This window comes from Ochotona curzoniae, unplaced genomic scaffold (assembly GCF_017591425.1).
Source record: "Ochotona curzoniae isolate NIBS_2020 unplaced genomic scaffold, NIBS_Ocur_1.0 scaffold_2587, whole genome shotgun sequence".
NCBI classification, from domain to species: Eukaryota; Metazoa; Chordata; class Mammalia; order Lagomorpha; family Ochotonidae; genus Ochotona; species Ochotona curzoniae.
In genome coordinates, this window is record NW_024467096.1 from 1406623 (window position 1) to 1429238 (window position 22616).

Sequence of the window (22616 nt, forward strand, 5' to 3'; positions counted from 1 at the left end):
GGTGAACTGAGTAGGGCTGGCTCATGGTCTCACTGGTATGTGCGAAATCTGGCACTCAGGGGGTTCTGATGGAGGAGCCTGGGCAACTCCTCTGGCAGGACACAAACTCTGCAGGTAAGTGCAAGAAGCATGGAGGGAAACAGCCCAGAAGAGGTCATGGAAAGTGTCCCACTGGCATATATTTGCCATGGGTCGGGGGCAGACCAGGCTGAATCAGTTCACGTCATCCACTGACAAATCCGAACACTGGAGCAGAGTGTGGGTCAAGCCAGGTTTGGTCGAGACAAAAGCAGTGCACAATATGGAATGCCAAGGTGAGTTTGCCTGTACCAAATGTGACTACAGCACACATGAGAACCAGGAAGGGAGGGGGCAGAGCTGGCAGGGGAATAAAGGGTGGTTCCCTTGCTGGACAGCTACACCCACTGGAGAGCATGAGCGCCTGTGTGCCTCATGTGGACCAGATCAGGAAAAAACCAGGCTGGGCTGATTAATCCTACTGCTGCAATCTACAATTAGAGTGGGTGAGGGTTGTTGGGGCTTAGCCACAGCATCAGCTGGCAGAAGCTGGCACTGGGGGCTAGCTCTGTCAAGTCAAACCACAGAACCACCTGGAGAGTGCATAATCTGGGAGTGGGAGTGGCCTGGGAGGGAAATAGTAGGCTCCTCCCTCTTGGGTTACCACCCCCCACAGGAGGGCATGAAAACTAGGACAGGGGCTGGGGTGGCTAGACAGACACCCAACAACATCCGTGAAGGCTGAATAGTTGAGCTGGTTAGATGGAACAAGGTTTTAATACTCATTGACATGTATGAGAGCAGAAGGGGATGTGGGACAGACTGGACTAGTCTGCCACACATACTGGCAAACCAGGGTAGGGGGCGGGCCTGGTGAGGGTTATGGTGGGTCACTCCGACTAGGCTGCAGCTCCCACTGGTTTATGTGAGGGCCGAGTATGTGCAGGGCAGAACCAGGCTGGACTGCAAACACCCACTGGTTCCAGTGGAAGACAGGGATGGAAACAGAACCAACCCAGCAACTGCAACCACCAGCTGATCGGGGCAGTGGACTGTGCCGGGTCCTGTGCTTGCTAGTACATACAAGAATCTGGCCTGGGAACACCTCAGACAAAGTTTCTTTGGGTATCCCCCCCCCCATTTGAGCTTCCGGACTCAGAACCCTAACCATCAAAAGACAGAGGACAGAACAAGTCAATCAACCACTTCAGCTGTATGTTGGCAATGAAAACACTGGGCAAACAGACTCTATGATGGACTATGTCAGTCAGTGGATTCTCCAACGACCTCATCCTGCTTGTAGTGGTGAGAGTGGCAGCAATTCAGAATTGTTGAACTACCAAAACCACTTGAGCAAGACCCTTGGAACATTCCCCACATCTGGGACCTGGGGTGGGTGGGAGACTGGGTGGGGCTTCTCCCTTAAAATCCCCTTTTACATCAGATATATTAAGGAAATAATACGGGACTAATTGTCTTGCCCATCTTCCTGTAGTGCTTGAACCTTTTTACCCTAATTATATCAAGATTGTCAAATAAATAAATAAATTTTTAAAAATGAAATACAAAACAATTTAAAACCAAATGGAAATCCTAAAAAAAAAAGGAATGTACACAAAATATAGCAAAAAGCTTCAACAGCAATCTTAAATAAATAGAAGACTCAATTATTGCACTCAAAGACAGTATTTAAAAGCACCTAATCAGTTAAAAAAAAAAGAATGAAAGAAAAGAAATAAAATAATAGCCAATGAAGAAATGAAAGAAACGGAATTATGAAACATCAAGAAGCCTAGAGTCTGGCACAGTGGCATATCACTCTAATTAATCCTCCAACTACAGCTGCTGGCATTCCATGTGGGCACCAGTTCATATACTCGCAGCTCCACTTGCCATCCCGCTCCCTGCCTGTGGTCTGGGAAAGCAGTGGAGGACGGCACAAGTCCTTGGGCCCCTGTAACCACATGGGAGACCTGGAAGACGTTCCTGGCTCCTGGCTTCAGGTCAACACAGCAATGGTCACTGCAGCCATTAAGGGAGTGAGCCAGCAGGTGGAAGATCTCCATCTTTCTCTCTATAAATCTGCCCTTAATTTATCTTTTTAAAAATAAATAAATCTTTTAAAAAAAGAAAGGAATGAAGGGAGGGAGGGAGAGAGAGGAAGAAAGGAAAGAAGGAAGGAAGGAGAGAAAAAGAAAGATAAAGCAAGAAAGCATGCTAAATGTTTTTGAACTTAATCCCAAAAGCACAGACAACAAAAGCAAAAAAAAAAAAAAAATTGTGCCAAACTAAAAAGCTTCTGTACAGCATAGGAAACAACAGACAATTCATGGATTGGGAGACAATATTTACAAAGCATATATTGGATAAGAGACTAATATCCACAATATATAAGAAACTCAAACTGATGAGCTGAAAGCTAAGATATACTACTGAAGAATTAAGAGACAACTCACAGGTCGGAAGACAATATTTGCAAGTCCTACAGCAGGTAAGAGGCTAATGTCCAAAATATATAAGGAACTCAAACAAATGATGAAACAAAAGCTAAGATGTACTACTTTAGTTTCAGGCAGGAGGGCAGAGGAAAGGACGAGTTTAACTGACAGGTTGGAACAAAAAAAGAAAAAGTAGGGAAGAGAAAAACAGCTCTACACTCCTTTCCCACGTAAGCCCTCAAGACTATTACAAGTTAAACCTAAGAATTTATGCCTTCTTTTCACCAAACTTTCATGATAAAATACCCTGGCTGCCTAGATACAGTGGACATTTTTCCAAAGATGAATGCTACTGGAGGCTTAGGGAATAGAACAAGAATGGTGATTACAAGAGGCTGGACAGCGGAGGGAAGAGGGAGATGCCAAAGACACACAATATTTCAAGCAAGAGAAATAAATGGTAAGTATTTGAGATGATAATTAGTTTGAGCCAATCATTCTACATTACATACTTACATGATAGTTCTTTGTACTTGAGTACACAACCTCATAATTTGTTGACATCCATATGTTAAAAATAACATGAACAAAATTTAGCACTTTGCTCTTATAACAGCTATTAAGGAAACCAGTGTAAGAGAAAAAAAAAATCAAAACTTAGAACAACTAGTATTAGTGACAAGATAACCAGCCAGCCATGTCAAGCTGTTTAAAGATCTTCCAAGCCTTGATTCTTCAACAAAATAGAATAATGTTGTCAGAATGAGCAAGACACGGGGAAATGTCCAAATGAGTGTCAGTGCATGTGTTCCAGTTCCTGCTCTCACTCATCTGGGAAGGTTTCACTTACATCAGAGGGAAATCAAAGCTAGGTGGAGCCAAATCATTCGTTCCTGACTGCTGAGCTTCAACACCAGTATTGTGACACAAAGCACCATCACCATCACTGTAAAGTTCAAGGTAAACTACAGAAAAACTAAGTCATCCAATAGTTCAAAAGTATTCATGGCACATTATCAAATACACAGTAGAAAGATGCTACTCATATGAAAGGAATGCCCAAGTATTTAAGTCTTCATTGTTAATATGAAACAATATATTCTCATACTCCCAACTTAACTTAAAATGAAATGATAACATGGCAAGAAGTCTTTCAGAGCCCATAAACAATGTTATTTTAGTTCTGTTTGCCGATTAGCCTAGGGCACCAGTCTTTCCATTGTGCTTTCCCATGATAAACACACACTAGAAATGTTGCAAGGCAAACAAGATCCCATCTCCCCCATTAAGTTACAGATTCTCTGGCCCTGAAGGGAGAACTCCATATGAAATAGACTTAGACTTCACCCTCCAGAGCTGAGTCAACTAAGAAATCAGAGGGGCAGGCAAACAGAAATGGGAAGGGAGTATCTTAGTATCTTTGCCCCATCTTTCTAAACATGTACATGGAGCCTGCATATTTTATAGGTAAAGAAAAAGATAAATTTCTCTGATGGCTGCTGTAGAGTAAATTTAAAGTTAGAAGCTTTTCATCACCAGAATTTTTCAGGCTTAAAATAGATAGCCCTTCAGCAACTGCATATGGTTCATTTGTTATTAGCACTGAGAATGACAGCTGCCCCTTAATGGCCATTATCTTATTCTTACTTTGAGAAAGTACTGTTACTTAAGCACTTGGCCACTCAGGTAAAGACTACAATGCCCAGCTCCCTTGCAGTGGCGGAATGGAACCATGTAATTACATTCCAACCAACTGTGCATGAGAAGAAACACCCCCCAAAACTTTAGGTAGCCCCCAAAATGGGTAGGGCATGCCCTTAACTACCTCATCTCCCTTTTCTGTTGGCTGAAATGCAGATACGATGACATAGATTAGACTTATCTTTTATCATGGGACAGAAATTATATTGCTGAAGATAGAAAAACAAAACATTAAACAAGGTCCCTGACACAACAAATCCACTGTATCAGTCTCACATGAATTGCAATAGTACTGATGCTTAGAAAATAAACTCAGGGACTGGCTCTGTGGTGCAAGCGAAGCCAGTATCAGCAATGGTGGCACCCCATTTGGATGCAGGCTCAAGCCCTGGCTGGTCTGTTTCTGAATCAGTTCCCTGCTTCCATGGGAAAGCAGCAAAACGGTCTCTGTACCCATAGGGCAGACTCAGATAAAGCTGCTAGCTTCAGCCTAACCCAGCTGAGGCCCTTGCAAAAACAAAGACAGAAACTTCTAAATTCTTTTTCTTCTTAAGACCTATTTATTTATTTTAAAGGCAAAGTTACAGAAAGAGAAAAGGAGATCATCCTTTACTGGTTCACTCCTCAAACAGCTAAGAGAAACCAGGAGCCAGGAACTCCACCCAGTCTCCCACATGGCTGGCAGGAGCTCAAGCATTTGGGTCATATGCCACCCATATGGAATGCTGGTGTTGCAGGAGACACCTTAACCCACAGTGCCTTAATGCCAGCCCAACCTCCACCTTTCGCATTAAATTAGCCTTTTTTTATAGGAGTGAACTCTACCTAGTCCAGTCACCAACATACAGCCACTCTTGTTATCTGTGGCATTTATGTTCCACAAAAACTGAATATCAATGAGTGCTCAATTACTGAGGCAGAGAGAATAGAGGAATCATACAACCATGCATGCCTGCAGTAAAACACTATTGTCAATCAATCAACACAAACTTTGTTTTGCTGTGCTTCTAAATATATACATTATTGATTCTTCACAGTAAGCTCAAAGCCAACAGTGGGATAGCTTATGCCTGGAGGGAGGGCATTTACACTATTTTCTCCAGAAGGTACATCTTCAAATTCCCTAAGAAATATCACATAGCACTTCAGGACCATAGTTGGGGGTCATTTTCAACAAAGTAATCACAAAAAAAATGTGAAAAAGTGGGATTAGGTAGACTAACATAAGGACAGTTGCTTAGAATAAGAAAGTTGAAACAAAAAGTAGAGGTTGCCTCCAGACCCCAGCAAAGTGCTCTTGGAAGGACTCAAATTTCTTACAGCTCTGCACATTTCCAAAAGGTCCCCTAAGGAACTGATATGGGAGTTTTCAATAGTCTAGTGAGTGATCAAATTCACAAATAGGAAATTGATTAACACTGAGGACTGACTAGATCTGGGGAGTTAACATACCAAGTCATTTTATTCTAAAAGTTGCTTCCTCAGAACCTACTCAGCTTTTGTGCCCAAAATTTCCACCTATGCTCCCAAGGTTTTCCCATTTCTACTTGATTTCCTAATTTCTCTTCAGAAGCCTCAAAGCTGTTCGCCTGTGTAATACTAGAGCTGATTATGTCCTAAAAAAGAAAGATGCAGTGACAGGCAATGTGCCTCCCAAGGTTCTTTAATGTCAGAAGGCTCATAACAATTTCGTGTCACCCAATGATGTGCAGCACAGATTATAAATTAGGTTTGCTGCTGCCTTAATATTTGATTCAAGTCTTTTATTGCTTAACATAAAATTTTTGCCTGGTAATAACATCATTTACTGGTGCAAGGTAAGAAACTGAAAGATATTCTCAGAGCCAGCACTAATTTGGAGAGAAAAACACAAGATATAAAGCTTCTAGTTCTGAAGGTGACAGTGCCTCCCGCTTTGACCTCTGGACCAGTCACCTATAGGATAAAAAGTCATGTTGACTTGCACAACTATGAAATGTTTTGTTGTGTATAATAAAAAAGAAAATTTTCTTTTTACGTACGTAGCCACCAACAATTGACCTATGAACACAGATCAGGCTAGGCAGGGAATTGGAGAAAAGGAGCTGAGACTAGTAGTACCAGCAGAGCCCAGCACAGCCTGAAACACCACTCCTTTCAAAGGTGATCCAACATGGCTGCAGGCTCAGTACACCCACTTGCTCATGCACCTTAGCCTCGCTGCCTCATTACACACAAGACACCATGACAACCATGTGAAGACAGCCCTGTGTGGAAACACCATAATCAACTCCTCAGAAAGTATCACTTGCACTGAAGCCTTGCCCAAATCCTGCCCCACTGGATTTTCAATTAAGTCCCCACCTCCTACTCAAAAAAGGGAACTTTGGTGGGGACAGTGGACATTCTTTCCTCTTGGAGCCAGTATGCCCACATTCACATTTCATTATGCACTAACCCTTTAAACCCTGCTTTCCTTCTTACACGTAATTAATTATATATGTCAGTGCCTTGAATTCTCATACCAGGACAAGAACTTGGGGTAAGATAAGCTGGGGACCCCATTCCTACAACATATTTAATATAAATATTAAATGAATCAAAAATGCATTAGTACAGTATATAATAAAGAAATACAGTATGAGGAGAAACAAGTTGCCAGGTACTAGTCAAATTTCACACAGTCTTCCGGTAATGCTATTACAATTATATTGAAGCTCACTTACCTACTGTGTCTACACCCTTCCTGCCAGCACGACCAACCATCTGCTTGTAGGTAAGAACATCTAGAGTTCGACTACCAAAAACAGGAGTCCGAATAATCACACGACGTGCAGGCAAATTCACCCCAGAAGACAGAGTAGAAGTTGCTGCCAACACTCGAATGAGCCCTTGACGGAAGGCTCCTTCAATGACATCCCTCTCCTCAAAAGTAAGGCCTTTAAAGACAAAGGGGCTTCTGTATTATATAACATTAAATAATGGTTAACCTACAAGGAAAATGTAACTCTTGATCACTTACAAATGGGTCCGAGAATCTGCTACAAGCTCCTTAAGGTTACTCTAAGCAATCGTTACTATAAACAAAGAAATGAGTATCATCTGCCACCTCCAGTATATTTCATCTTCTAGACCCGGAGGCAGCAAAATTTTCTTGGTTTATGTTTTGTGGAATAAATGTCTCTGTTGCACTGCCTATGCCCTACTACTGCAACATGAAAGCAGACACAGAACAAATGGGCATCACTGTATTCCAATAAAGCTTAATTTACACAAACAGGCTAGATTGCACCAACATATTATACTTTGCCAACCCATTTTATGTATATATAAAAATCTAACTTTAAGCATATTTTTAATTTTAGATAAAGGGGTTAAATTCCTAATTTAGAAACTATACGTTCTTCATCATATGCTTAGCACATTAATTCATTGACATTCAAACTATTGCAATTTTGACAACTCAACCATATGACTGGCAGATACTTCTAACCCTTTCCAAAGGCCATAAGACAATCTCCAACATCAATCTGATTTTGATATATTTGAGCAAATATTTCAGTACTCCTTAACACAAAAGGAAATAGACTGGCAAAGACTTGGCTTGCAAGTGCTACCCCAATCTAAATTTTAAGAAAACAAAGTACAGAAAGGTTTAGAATTTCTGTATTCTAAACAGAACTCATTAAAAGTAACAAGTTTAGAATTCACTTCCCCAGTGGCCTCAAAACATCTTAATCTAGTATGCATATATTAAACAAATAAGTAAACTTTAACATGTTTGCTCTAACTCTTAATTTTGGTCATGCAAGTTTTGAAAATAATCGAAGAATATTAAGTTTAACAAGAATAAATGCACGTAAACATAAAAAGGATGGGATTTGGGGAGAGAAGATTTTTAGTAACAGAGTATAAATATGAATACCTGCATGATGAAAGGCCACTCCCCATGGTACAGTTTTTCGTAACACAGAGTCCAGTCCTGAAGGCAAACGTTTCAACTGGTCTATCACTTCCAGGAGTCCCTTCTGTTCCAGAGTCACTGGTGGAAATTCAGGTGGTTTTACCAATCCTATAACCCAAAACATAAATAAATAACACTGTGCAGCTCTAGCTAGACATCTTCCAGTGCTTCCTGCATAAGTGAGGCTAGAACTAAATGCAAAAAAAAAAAAAAAGGCTCAGAAACTGCTGCAAAGCACAATTACTGACAGATCTTTTCAAGCAGCACTGCCCACCTCTCAGCCGTGAACACTGTCACATCATTGCTATGCATTATGACCTAGACATGAAGAATTTGTAAATCATCGCAGAAAATTGTAATGTAAGTCAGTTAGGAAACTGTCTCAGGGTGAAGAGAAGCCTACAGGGCTGATTGTAGGATCAGCTGAAGGAAGGGGAGGGTTAGCCATTGAGCCATTGCATCAGCCCTCTCTGCCCCCTGACTTTCTTATTTAAATACATAACCTATGCAGCATCATGGGTATCAGCCAGGAACCTAGTTTTCTGTGAAAACTGTCACAGCCTCCTTGGCACTATCTGTTAATCATCACACATTACCTTTCTGTAATGTTCTCTGTAACATTCTCCACAAGTAACTTCCTACATAAACCCAGGACGCTAAAACCCTGAAGACGATCAGCCTGAACAAGTGTCCTTACCCATCACGGGCAGGAGAGGGTCAGACGCACAAAAGCAGTTTTGGGAAGAGAGTACTCAGTAAGCAGCAGTGATGAAAGAGAACCAGGCATAATCACTAACATTCCATTCTCAACTCACCCTCTGCTTGACGGTGGAGATTATAAAACTCTCGGGCAATGACATCAGCCAACTTTTCACACCATTTTTTTGATGGGCAGAAAAGTAACACTGAGTGGTTATCACGAACGGTCTCATAACATAAACTAACAACATGGTCCTCATCTCCCTAAAAAAGAAAAACAGCCATTTTAGTGGTGCTTTCCAAACATTTTCACATCATCTTCAAATCACTTTGCTTCATGTGGAAAGATTTTTCACTAAAAAGTCACTAAAAACAAAACAAACAAACAAAAAAACAGGAGTCAGAGACAAAGAAAACATTTAAAAAATTAAACACAAACCTTTTGATACAAGATGAGAAGGAAAAACAGGGAGTCATCAAAAATTTCATAGGAATGTACATTTAAAAAAAAACACTTTGCATCAAATAAGCTTATTTTTTAATCCCATTTTTTCAGACTTTCTGAAGCACCCTAGTTGTTCCTGTCCATTCAACTTCTTTTTACTGAATTCCAGCCCTCGGGGAATGGGGTAAAATGGTGAGCAAAAGAGCGTGAAAACATTAAGCCCCTAATCTTCAGGCTTATGGCTTGACTGAGAGACAAAGCAAAGTTCTAAGCAAACAAGTGCAAAATACAGCAATAGATGAATCATAAAAAAGAATCCAGTGTCTTGAGGGCTCCTATTGTAAGGAGCTATTCAAACAGCGACCCCAGGACTGACCTTGCCGTCCTGAACCCCGAGGCCACCTTGAATAGCTGCTTACCCAGCACTACCTTAAATCCCCTAGGCCCCAGCCCCTTAAGGCCCACTTGCCTAAGGAAGCTAGAGACCTTGGGCTCCACCAATCCCCCTAGGGCAGTTATCCCCCTCCAGCAGCCAATCCCTAATCCTGTACTCCCTAACATACCTCGAGGCTACATAGGTGCCTCTTCCCTTTGTTCTTCCTCTCTCCCTCTCCCCTGCTCTTCTGTCTTCCTGCTCCTACTTTCTCTCAGCTACCTCTTCCACCAAAATCAAGACTTCTTGTGTGGCTCACTTGCTGTGTCTGGCATCTCGGGTTTGTGGCAGGAAAACAGCTAACACCTATGTTATAGAAATTTGACAGAAAAATCAGAAAGAAGGGGTTCTTCGATAAATGATTTAGCTGAGAACTGGAGAGGTGGCATTATCTTAAAGAAAAGTAATACACTTTAGGCAACCCCCTATATCGGGGCTGTAAATGGATTAATTTATCTGCCCATTCACTCTTCACTAAGTGAATTAAATACTACTCTGTGCCAGACACTGTTTCAGGCATTGGAGATGGGGAGAAGAAGCAGAAAGAAAGCTTTGTCTCACTAATGCTTCAACTCCAATAGAAGCGATGGTAACAAAACAAAGTAAAGCACATAGTATGTTCTATTTGAAAAGTCTAACAAGAAAATAAAACAGGAAAGGAAACAGAAACAACAATAGGAGGACAGTGCAATTGAGATAAAATGGTCACAGAGGTCTAAGAAAGGTTAGGCCTACTATGGTAGCCTAGTAGCTAAAAGTCCTTGCCTTGCACATGCCAGGATCCCATATGGGTACCAGTTCACATCCTGGCGGCCCCTTCCCACCCAGCTCCCTGCTTGTGGCCTGGGAAAGCAGTCCAGGATGGCCCAAAGCTTTGGGACCCTGTACCCGGAACCCGCGTCGGAGATCTACAAGAGGCTTCAGGTTCCTGGCTTCCATTGGCTCAGCTCCGGCCATTGTTAGACAGAAGATCTTCCTCTCTGCCTCTCCTCCTCTCTGTATATCTGACATTCCAAAATAAGTAAATCAATCTTAAAAAAAAAAAAAAAAGAAAAGAAAAGAAAAAAGATCCAAAGGTTAAAAAGTAAAGTTTGCAGATGACTGAGGGGAAGCATTCCAAACGAAGAGCACGAATGGGTGACTGCGGCACATTAGGGAACAGCAGACACAGGAGTGACCTCTGCAGGGGAGTCAGATTTTGTAGTCTTGTAAAGCTTTTATTCTGAATGAAACCGTCATTGCAAGATTTTGAACAGAAAAGTGGCATTACTGATGTTCATTTTTTTAAAAGATTTATTTATTTTTATTGGAAAGGCAGATATACAAAGAGGAGGAGAAACAGAGAGGAAGATCTTCCATCTGATGATTCACTCCCCAAGTGGCCACAACGGCTGGAACTGAGCCAATCTGAAGCCAGGAGCTCTTCCAGGTCTCCCACAAGGTTGCACAAGGCTTTGGGCCGTCCTGACTGCTTTCCCAGGCCACAAGCAGGGAGCTGTATGGGAAGCGGGGTGGCTGGAATTAGAACCGGCGTCCATTTGGGATCCCAGGGCATGCAAGGCAAGGACTTTAACCACTAGGCTATCGCGCCGGGCCCTGATGTTCATTTTAAATAGATCACTAGCTCCTGATGAAAGGTGCATAAGTTCAGAAGCAGTAAGTCAGAAGTGAAAGTAGCTCAAAGGAAGTGGAAGCAAACACATGGGAAAACAAACAAACAAACAAAAAGGAGCAAACTCGTGGTAAGGAGAAGGTGAATACAGCAGTAAATACATATTCATATAAATATTTATTGAGGTGATAAATGCCAAATAAAATAGTTACTTTGTTCTGCACTCTACATTTTATCCAAAGCATGCAGAGACTATGAGCCCATAACCATAAAGACATTCTCTCTCACACGTACACACAAATTTAGTCCTATTCTCAACTTTAAAATGTTTTAGTATCCAGAGGCACAAATCTGCATTAAAATAGAGCTGTCCCACTCCACAGATCAGCCACTTCTTTAGCCTCTGGAGTAGAGTCAAGCTTCAAAAAAGTAAAAAAAAAAAAAAAAAAAAAAAAATCTGTCAACTAAAATGTCTCAAGTGCATTTAGGGGTATGGGAGAACATTTATTGACCAAGCACTTTCTAAGTGCTACACAGTTTTTAAAAATCATTCTTCATTCTTACTAAAGGATTACAATCTACAAGGTCCAGAGGGTTTTGTGATTCAGCTAACATCACAGTCACACCTAAGATGCCTGACTCCCAAGCGGCATCTTCTCTACCCCACCATCAATGCACGAAGCAACAAAACTTCATTTTCCACATTAGTATTTGATGTGAAACCATAACACCTTTCCCATTTAAAAAGAAAAATCCACAGAAGTTTTTATTGTTTATATCACGCATCAAGAAATGCTGATTATTTAAAGGTTCAAATACATTCCCACTCTCATCACTGCCAATTCTTTAAGTTGACACCAATCAGCTTAATATTAATGACTATACATTCAATGACTTTGCAACTTCTGCAACTTCTGAGAAATTTGAGAACTGTTAACAACTTGCTAGAAAATGCTGTCAAACACAAGGACACTGCTAAGAGTGATGTAAAACTCCTGACTTACCCTCACTTGTAGCAGGGGCTGAAATTCTCTCACAAGCTTCATTGAGGAGTCATATATGGCATTTCCAATTTTGATTGACTCCAGAAGTGGTACAGGCCGGAAGTCCGTGTGGTAGAGCTCAGCATTGAGCCACGAAGCCACAAGCTCCAGGTTGGGAAGAGTGGCGCTCATGCCCACAATCTGCACGGCATTAGACAGAGGGCTGGCTAAACCCGACCGGCTATAAAACACAAATGGAAGTGTTTAGCAAAAGAGATGCAGTAATTAACAAGTAATGCTCTTAGTAATATTCTTGGTTGTGTCCTTTGGTACCCATGCATGCATTTCTTAAGGATTTGTATCTAGGAATAAGATCACTGAGTCCCAGATGACTAAGCCAGAGACTGTGTTCAATTTTAGTACACGAGACCAAACTACTTTCCAAAAATATACATCCCTACAACTCACATGTATGTATTCTTTCTCCACAATCCTGCTTCCACTTGGAATTGTCAGTCTGTTCAATGTTAACTAATAGAGAGAGTATGTGACATAACAGCTCTTCGAAGAGGAGTTTATATTTCCCTGAAAGGGGACATCTGAATATTCTCATGGGAATGCCAATACAAGTTCTTACCCATTGATACATTGGGTTCTTATTTGCTTGTAGAATTACTTGAATGTATGGTGTGCTTGCTTTATTCTTTCATGAATTTTTTTCATTTATTTTCTTAAACTTTGGTATCACTCTACTATTTTTTCTAAGTTCTCTAGATAGATAAAGTATCAATTTTTGGTCTTTCCTCTTCAATAACATTAACAATTTTCACATTAAGAGCTTTTCTTTAAAAACATTAGCTTCAGTGCACAAATCTTATGAGAGGTTTTTATTACACTTTCAGCTCAAACCATCTTCCAATTTGCACTGTGACTAGGTTAAGTCAAAAAATTGCTGCCATGGCCTCTGCTCTAGGCTTGTCCGCTTACATTTTGGCTGCACCACTAGCACCCCTTCTTGGTTGCCACCACCTTAACTGTGATTTGATTTTAGGACTATACTGGTTAAGCACTGTCTCATCTTCTATTACAATTCTCCCAAAAAATTCCCTAGCAACTTGACCCAAGCCGTTTAAATTGTTCAAAGTTTGCACTGAAAGCTCACTCTCATCTGTAGCTAATCTAGGCACAATAATTTTGATACTCGTCAAGCAAGAAGCTTTCCTAATTTTAATTTTTCAGTCCGAATTGTACAAGCTGTCTCTGGTTGTTGATGACTATTTCTGTTAAGCACCAGTCCTATTCAATTATGGTGCAAATGATTATTTTTTTCTCACACATCAGGGAGGATGGGCTACTGCTACAGGGTTCTTTTCCACATCATCGTATCCCATCATAAAATGAATTAAAAATGTGTAAACTGCTGAACAGTTTGAGGCACTATACCTATAAACTTTTGTAAAGCATCAATAATTTCACTATTATTATCCCAAACCTTCATCACTGACTAAATATTTGTTATTGTCTCAAATTCTCACAGAATTTATACTAATCTGATAATGGCTCTTTTCCTAGCATCTTAAACTACTTCTTCTTCAGACATGTCAAAAGAAGTTAAAGACCCATCACAGACTTGCACAGGGTAAGTAGCCATCTGCAGTGCTGGTATCCATACGGGCACTGGTTCGAGTCCCAGTTGCTCCACTGCCAATCCAGCTTCCACCTAACAAGCCTGGGAAAGCAGCGGAAGAATACCCAAGTACTTGGCTTGGGCCCTGCCACCCATGAGAGGCATGGGTGAAGTTCCCAGCTCCTGGCTTCGGGTCTAGCCCAGTCCCGGCCATTGCAGCCATTTGAGGAATGAACCAGGGGACAAAAAAGATCTTTCTGTTTCTCTCCCTCCCTCCTTCCCTCTTTCAGTAGCTTTTCTCCTCTCTCACTATAACTCTGGTTTTCAGGTAAAAAAACAATTTATTCTTAAATAAATTTATTTTGGTACCAAAAAAATGTTTGAAACCCATGCAGTTTTTTCATGATATCTATTTTCTACAAACACTTTGAAGATGCCATGCATAATATACAAACTCAAACACTAGAAAATCCTCCACCTGTGACACTAGTATTCCTCCATGCAAACACCAATACTAGTTCCAGTTGTTCCAGTTCTGATCCAGCTCCCTGCTGTTGGCCTGGGAAGGCAGTAGAGGATGGCTGCGGGTCTGGGGCCTCTACATCCACACAGGAGACTGGGAAAAGCTCTTGGCTCCCAGCATCACATCAGTCCAGCTCTAGCCATAGCAGCCATTTAGAGACTGAACCAGCAGATGGTAGATATCTCTCTCTCTCTTCTATCTATGTATAACTCTTTCAAACAAAACCAAATTTTTTGCAAATCTGTAATAAAAATGTGTACACTGAAATAAACTGACAAGCAGTCAGAAATTTAAATTTATGGGGCCAGCATTGTGTTACAGAGAGGTTTAAGCACCATCAGTGATGCCAGCATTCCATATAGCTGCCAATCGAGTTCTGTCTGCTCCACTTCCAAGCCAGCCTCCTGCTAGCACAAGTGAAATAGCAACAGAGGACACCCCTGGACCCCTGTCACTCACATGGTAGATCCAGATAGAGCTCCTAGTTCCTGGCTCAGGCCCTGGTCTGGCCCTTGTGGCCATTTGGGAAGTGAAAACAATGGATAGAAGACACAGCGTTCTCTCTCAGGATAGAGGACATAGCTCGCTCACTCTCTTTCTCTCTGTCTCTCCTACCTCTGTTAAGTCTATATTTGAAATAAATAGTCATTCCTAAAAAAAAAGTTATTACAAAATAATTTTTAAAATTTCAGGCTGCAGTACTTTGTTTGGACCATTAATGACCTATTATACACAAGTTTGTTGTAATTTTTTTTTAATTAGTCTTTTTGTTTTTAAGGTTTATCTTCTATTTTTTTTTAAGGCTGATTTACAGAAAAAGAGGGAGAGCAAGATCTTCCACTTGCAGAGTCACTCCCCAAATGGCCATAATGACCAGAGCTGGGCCAAGCCAAAGCCAAGAACCTGGAGCCTCTTCCAGGTCTCCCATGTCATGGATGCAGAGGCCCACACGCTTGGACCATCTTCCACTGCTTTCCCAGGTGCGTTAGCAGACAGCTGGATTGGCAGTGGAGAAGCCAGGTCTCCAACCGGCACCTTTATAGGATGTTGGCACTGGAGGCAGTGGCTTTATCTACTCATCCCTAACACTGGTCCCATCGTGTAATTTCCTTTTACACTCCTGAACTTTCACAGATACTTTATTAATACTGTTCTGAATCTAAAGAACTCAGTTATTTCAGGCACTTACCAGGAGGCTGATTTCCGTGTAATGTAACAGATCTTGGTCAACAGAAGTTCCAGCAGATACCCTCGATGAGAGTCTCCCAGCATATGCAACTCATCCACGACCACCATTCCTAAAGAATTGTACACTAGAATTTAACACAATTCATATTCACAACATTTTTTTGAGAAGCAAACTTCTACAGTAAGTAGCTGTCATTATATACTATTAACGCAAATTTAAAACCGTAAAACAAAAAGCAGATTCCACATTAACAGGCAAGTATTTCCAAACATATTTCAGATATTATAAGCTGACCTATTACAGTGTATTCTGGATCTTAAAATCATTGATTAGCTTACTGAGGACTAATCAAATGCAAAGCAAATCTCTTTTACTACTCAGATGCCTCAAACTGGCAGTTACAGAAATAAACATGCAACAAAATACAGAAGACATCCACATTAGCCACTCAGTATATTTATTTTTCTGTGGGAAAGCAACTATATACTTAAGTTAGAAATGACAAGAGGAAAAAAAAAGATGATGCCAACAGATCATTTTTCAACCCTTTTTTCCCTAAAGGTGAGGGGATCACCCCACTACAAAATAAGATCATATGCACACCCTTATCTTCTCAGAGAACTGAACCCAGTCTATGTGTTTGGAATAACACCCAAGAATGACTGAAAACGTATTATTTACCAATATCCTTTTTTAAGCATTTTGATAAGATCAGCTTCCACAGGCACTGATGCCCATTTTAAGTACAATGAATATAGTAAGATTCTATTACAGACTTCAAGATGCTGAAGTTCATAGTCACAAGTTATAACTACTTCTGAAACTGACGGTGATTTCTCTCTCCAAACTTCACAGGGCAGCGTCCTGTCTTACAAATCTTTGATTCCCATCTGCCACCCATACCCTATCACAGTGCTACAATAGTTTGCTTAAATTCACCAGGATCTCAATGAACAACTGATTTTCTTGCTGCTTCTGCTGCTGCTTCTACAACCATAATAATCCTATTGCTAAAGCTACATCACGGCCTTTCCTTAGAGTTTAAAAAAAAAATGCATGAACGGAGAAAGTATTTGCAGATTAAATCCTCCCAGTCCAAAGGCACCATCAGTTTCTGAGGCTCCTGACCACTTCCTTGGCAAATAGTAGCTTCAAGGCACAGGCCTTTTCTGAACATCACAGAACCAGAACAGTGTAACACACAAACTAAATGCAGAGCTGGTAGATCCAGCCCAACGTGCTTGTTTCTGTCCCTGGTATACTTCATACAGGAAAGAAGTAATGGGAAATTATTGTGGTTTCAAGGGCATTCCTAGATGTTTGATGAAATACAGAAGCACCAGGCAGAATGTCAATGACAGCAGCAGAAATCAAAACTTTAGTTTACATAAACTTCCTGACATGACAGATGTAGCTCTTGCCTCCAGATGTAGAAAACAAAAACAGAAAAACATCAAGGATATAAAAACAATTACAGCAGTTCTATTCCATTCCGTCAGAAATAGCAACAGAACTTTATTTTTTCCCTCATTGTCTTACCTAACAGATCCAGCTTGTTTTCCTCTATGAGACGATTGATCAGACCATTGGCTCTCTCAATTGTGCAAACAGCAATGTCCACGGAAGAAAAGCGCACTGATGGAGAGCTGCTGCCCATATAACCATCTACTTTTATTCCTATTTCCTGAAACAGACTCTGGATTGAGTCAAAAGAAACCCAGGTGAGACAATTCAAAATGTATGAGGGATACACTGGTTCTATCTGAGGACACAGACAATTATCTCTAAACATTTATCAAAACTATTGTCAACTGCTCTTGGCCAAGAAACACTTGCTCTTTTTTAGAATAACATACTAAAAAAATAATTAAGTTTAGAACAGGGATTTCTGTTAGGATAAAGTCAAATTAAATCAAGTATGCCATTTCAATTATGGTGCTTAATGCTCTACAAAATTCTAAGAGCTACTTACAGAAGTTAAAGTTGAAGAAAAATTATCTTAAGCCTAAAACTTTTAACATAGTAAACAAGAAACTAGCTAGTTTTTTTTAACACTGACATAATACCTCAAGAAAATATCTTATACTTGATGAGGAAAATGGTCTTATTATCCAGCTAAGGACCAGGTTTATTATGCAGTGGAAGAAAAAAATTTTAAAGGTATTTTCAGTGGGTTGTTGATACTAATTTCTTTAGCTTAACTTTAAACTAACATACCTTCTCAATACAAAGGATCCTTTCATCATTTTGTTACTTGGGGTCTAAGTTGAGAGGATGTTACCATGTAGGACCAGCTTTGTAGGCTATTTGGCCTCTGAAATAACCATTAAAAAGATTTGTAGAACCACAGAATTTTAGAACTGTTCATTCAATAATTTTTTTGATTGTTTATTGAGTTAGCCCACAATGCAAAGGATCAATAGCTTCACTTTAAAAGGAAAAGCTAACTCCCAGCGGGGTGTGTGTGAGACTGGAGACACAGTGAAAAGACTAGGACCAGAACCCAGACTTTTTGTAAAATCAGTAAAATCATTCCACTCCAGAAACTTTCTGGCTTGTAAGAGGGATCCACGATGAGACAGAGATTTCTGAATCTCGAATAAGTAAGCCCTATACCCCTAAGTTAAAGATTTGAAATCTTAAAGGAAGGAGTGAAACGAGACTGCTAGGTTGGACGCCATACTTCCCCCACTATAGGCAAACACGACACACCTGTCAATCAATTGCCCCTCCTCCAGGAGATACTCCTCCCAGCGTGGACCTGGGGGTGGTACATGTAACCAATCCCCTCCCTAGGGTAGTGGGGCAGAAACATTTCTCACACCTTTCCCCTCCCAGCCCATTCCAGACTTGAACATGGCCCATGTGTCTGGGATCTTTCCACTCCAATGCACTGTTTTTTTCAATGCAGAAATCACAATACTGAATTTACTCCAACAAATTAACACAATACACTTATAAAAATTTCATAAAGACTACTAACATATTTGAATAAAATATTTTCTGGAAAACAGGCGAGAAAGCAGACCTGGAGATCGTGTCCTTCATCCCTTAATGTTTTCAAATGGCCCTCAGGACAGGAATGCTTCCTTAAAGCACTCCTTTCCATTTTTCAGTCTGCTGCTATGCAGTTAGAATACTGGCTTTTAATTTCCAAATATACTGACTGAAGTATTCTGTTCACTTGTTAAGGAAAAGTATACAAAACTTACATGATTTTTACTACTTACTCTTTTGATTCAACCCATAGCAGCCTCAGTTTGAATCCTGGCTGCTCCACTTCCGAACTAGGTCCCTATAATGCGCTTGGGAAAGCAGCAGCAGCTGGCCCAAGTTTTTGAGCCCCTGCCACGCAAACGCGAGTCCCAGCGGAGTGCCAGCCTCTAAGCTTCAGACTGGTCAGCCCCAATCACTGCGGTCTTTTGGGAAGTGAAGTAGCAAATGGAAAGGTTCACACACTCACATTCTCTCTCTGTAACTCTGCAATTCAAACACCTACTAAATCTTTTTTTAGGGGAGGGGAACCTACATAGAGGAAGTAAAAAATACTATTTTCCACGCAGCATTTTTTTATTATCCACTTAAAGTCTTTGCCCATTTCTTTAAATATCTATTTTTATCTGAAAAGCAGAGAGGTAGAGAGAGAAAGAAAGATTTTCCATTTGCTTATTCACTCCCAAATGGCCATAACAGCCAGAGCTGAGCTGACCCAAAGCCAGGAGCCAGGAGCTTTTTCTGGGTCTTCCCACATGGATGCAGGGGCCCAAGTTCACTCAACTTTTACAATCTTATTTCAAATAAGTGAAGCCAAAGTTGCCAATAATAGACCTTTGACTACTTAAAGTATAGTAACAAAACATTACCTGGAGATAATATTTCTTCTCTTTAGCCACAGAAACAAAAGGAAGAATGAATAAAGCTTTCTTCTGCGTTTCTAAAACCCGTTTCAAGATAAGTAATTCTGCAACAAGAGTCTTCCCAGCACTTGTAGGCGCTAAAACACAATCATACACAGTTACAATAAAGAGAAGTAATATTTGGTATACTGCATTAATGTCTACGTACATTCCCATACTACAAAAACTAAGGCTAACCTGTCATTAAGCCCTCCACTAAGCACTGGAATCTTCATTCCCTGAAGTGCCCCTAATTTCAAATCAGTTTCCTAAAAGCCCTACCCTAAAAAATGGACAGTAAAAAAATATTTATACCAGCAATAAATGATGAATATTACTGATTGTCCAGCTTTTATCTAGATTCTTTATTGGCGAAAAGCCTCAGTTTGAGGAAAACCATAAACAACTTGAATACAGAATGATAGGAACTCTAAGAAGTAAAGGGAGAAGGGCTATACAGAGTGTATAGAAAGGAAACTTAGAACTTACAAAAGGGAAAGAAAGATGGGAGGAAAAAAGAAAGTAACAGGAATGGCAAGCACAAGAAACAGTCCTCACAGGCCTGGTGTGCTCAGAGGACAGAGGGAAACTCAGTAAGTCTGGAGCCCCAGCCCCAGCGGAGTGATGGAGGGGTTCTGAAAGGGCCACATGAAGAAGAGTTTTATGGTCCTGTGTCAAGCATCAGACTTCATGCTGAAGCAATGCAGAGTCACCCAAGAGTTCTCTGAAAGGGGGTAACAAAATCACATTTACACTTTACAAAGATTGCTTCGAGGCACAATCAAGGTAAGAGCAGAAGAAAAAGATAAACCAGTTACCAGGCAACGCAAGAAAGAGGGTAATAGAATGTGTCATTTAATGAACTCAAGAAAAAAAATCAAAGTCAAGTGGCACTTAAGGTAACAGACACAGGACTTGGTGGGCATGTGATTTCATGACCAGAGTGATGAATTAGAACCAAACTTTGGGTTAAGCTACCGAAATGGCTCAGGTGTTTCCACCAATGCCACTAACTGCCACTACTACTGTTCCAAGTTTCCATACACATGAAATGATTCACACATACCTTCATAATCTCTGTAATACACACGGTTACACAGTCAGTAACTGACAGCCTTCAAGTCCAACCAGTCAGGGTCAGAGCTGTGGCATACACAGCAAATAAAGACATCACCTGCAACACTGGCACCCTATATACAGCTACCAATTGACGTCCCAGCTGCTTCACTTCCCATCCTGCTCCCATCCTGCTCCCTGCCTCTGGCTTGGGAAAACAACAGACAATGGCCAAAAGTCTTGGGAACCTGCACCCACGTGAGAGACCCGAAGAAGCTCCTGACTTCAGATCGAGCTCAGCTCTGGCCATTGTGGCTCACTTGGGGAGTGAACCAGTGGATGAAAGATCTTTCTCTCTGTATCTCCTTCTCTCTGTAGATCTGCCTTTCCAATAACAATAAAATAAACCTTAAAAAAAATATATCCAACCAGTCTATAACTCCACACAGCCTGACCTTATATGTACCCATGTAAGCTAATCCTCCAAGTCTTTCTTGTAACCATAAATAAAAATTCTAGGTAACACTATTTTAGAAAAAACTGACCCCAAAAGAACTGCAGCTTATCAGGGCCTGGCATGGTAGCCTAGTGGCTAGGTCCTCGCATTGCACACACCAGCATTCCATATGGGCACTGGCCTGTGCACCGGCTGCTCCACTTCCAATCCAGTCCCAACTTGTGGCCTGCAAGGGGAATGGAGGATGGCCCAAAGCCTTAGGAGGCCCAGAGCAGGCTCCGGGCTCTGGATCGGCTCAACTCCAGCCGCTGTGGCCACTTGGGGAGCGAACCAGCAGACAGAGGATCTTTGTCTCTATTTCTCTCTGTAAATCTGACTTTCCAATAAAAATAAATAAATCTTTAAAAAAAAAACCTGTAGTTTATTAAACGTATCCAACATTAGTGTAGAAAGCATAGTTTAAAAACTGTATGTGAAACTTGCCCTTTGAAATTCATAAATCTTCCTTTAAGTATACTATATAGAATTTTGTACTGCAATCCTGCATATGCAGATCAATGCATAAAGGCAACTATATCATGAAAAGCAGCTAAGATCAGATTCCCATCTCCCACTGCCCCTCCACTCAGGGACATACGTTTGTCAAGCAGAACACAGGAAGAATTGCTAACTCTTCAAACTCAAATTTTTCTTGCCCCCTCCCCACAAAGCCCCACAATGAAACTCTCAAAATTTAAACATACGTACGATGAGCCCTGACTTTTCGCATATTTTTAAATTCCATTTAACTACAAAGCACAATCTCATCCCCTTTTATAAAATCATAACTTCCTCAACAGAGCACCCTTCACGCTGATATCCTGAAAATCACATAATTAGTCGCAATCATTTGAATCATTTGAATACCTGAATAAACTAAATTCTTTCCTTCCAGAACTTGTCCAAGCAAAAGGCACTCTGCCTGCCATTCAAACATCTTTTTTACACCAAAACTGTCATATTTTTCCAAAACCGCCTTAGGGAGCCCCCAGTTGGCCAGAAGCAGCTTGTCAACTTCAGCATCAGGAAGTGTCTGTCCGCATGCGCCTTTCAGGAAAAAAAAAAAGAAACCAAGAGTTTAATTGAGATCTAACACATGAGCTCCACCATGTTGGCATTCAGAACGAAGCTATTCAAGGTGCATCTTAACCGCAGGCAGTTGTTGAGTAACTGACCACGCTCTTCTGGAAGAGTAAATCGCTATTTAGTGCACGGAATTAAAAAAAAAAAAAAAGTCTACTTAAACCCCATGCAGGAAATTGTGCTGTACACAATAAAGAATGCTGGCCGTCCCCCAAGCAACCACGGCAAAGCTAAGACAGAGAAGTCAGCCAACCCGAGAAAACATTACAGTTTCCACTCAGCCTTCCTCGGAACCCCAAAGGCGCTGCTCCACGTCGCAGGCTCCAAACCCCAGACAAGACACTCCCCACCCCGTGACAGGTGACAGGATCTGGACCACCGAGGAAACCCTATCGGGTCCAAAGACCCTAGAAGCCTCCTGAACGCCGTCACCTGCGGTCCCCGAAGCCACGCAGGCCGCTGGCACACAGCACC

The 22616-nt window shown here is 41.1% G+C and overlaps 1 protein-coding gene across 3 annotated transcripts in view; it reads right to left on the reverse strand.

Moving 5' to 3' along the window:
• Nucleotides 1-22616, reverse strand: part of POLQ (DNA polymerase theta) — a 97464-nt gene that overhangs the window by 74658 nt on the left and 190 nt on the right. For 2 of the 3 annotated variants that reach the window (XM_041002882.1, XM_041002881.1), the window contains exons 2-9: nt 21927-22106; nt 19475-19605; nt 17151-17307; nt 15612-15720; nt 12294-12513; nt 8916-9063; nt 8062-8208; nt 6863-7075 (exon numbers count right to left, since the gene is read on the reverse strand). In XM_041002882.1, coding sequence (XP_040858816.1) covers nt 6863-7075; nt 8062-8208; nt 8916-9063; nt 12294-12513; nt 15612-15720; nt 17151-17307; nt 19475-19605; nt 21927-22106 — 1305 coding nt within the window. The remainder of the gene's footprint in view (nt 1-6862; nt 7076-8061; nt 8209-8915; nt 9064-12293; nt 12514-15611; nt 15721-17150; nt 17308-19474; nt 19606-21926; nt 22107-22616) is intronic. The other variant, XM_041002883.1, reaches the window with a different exon arrangement.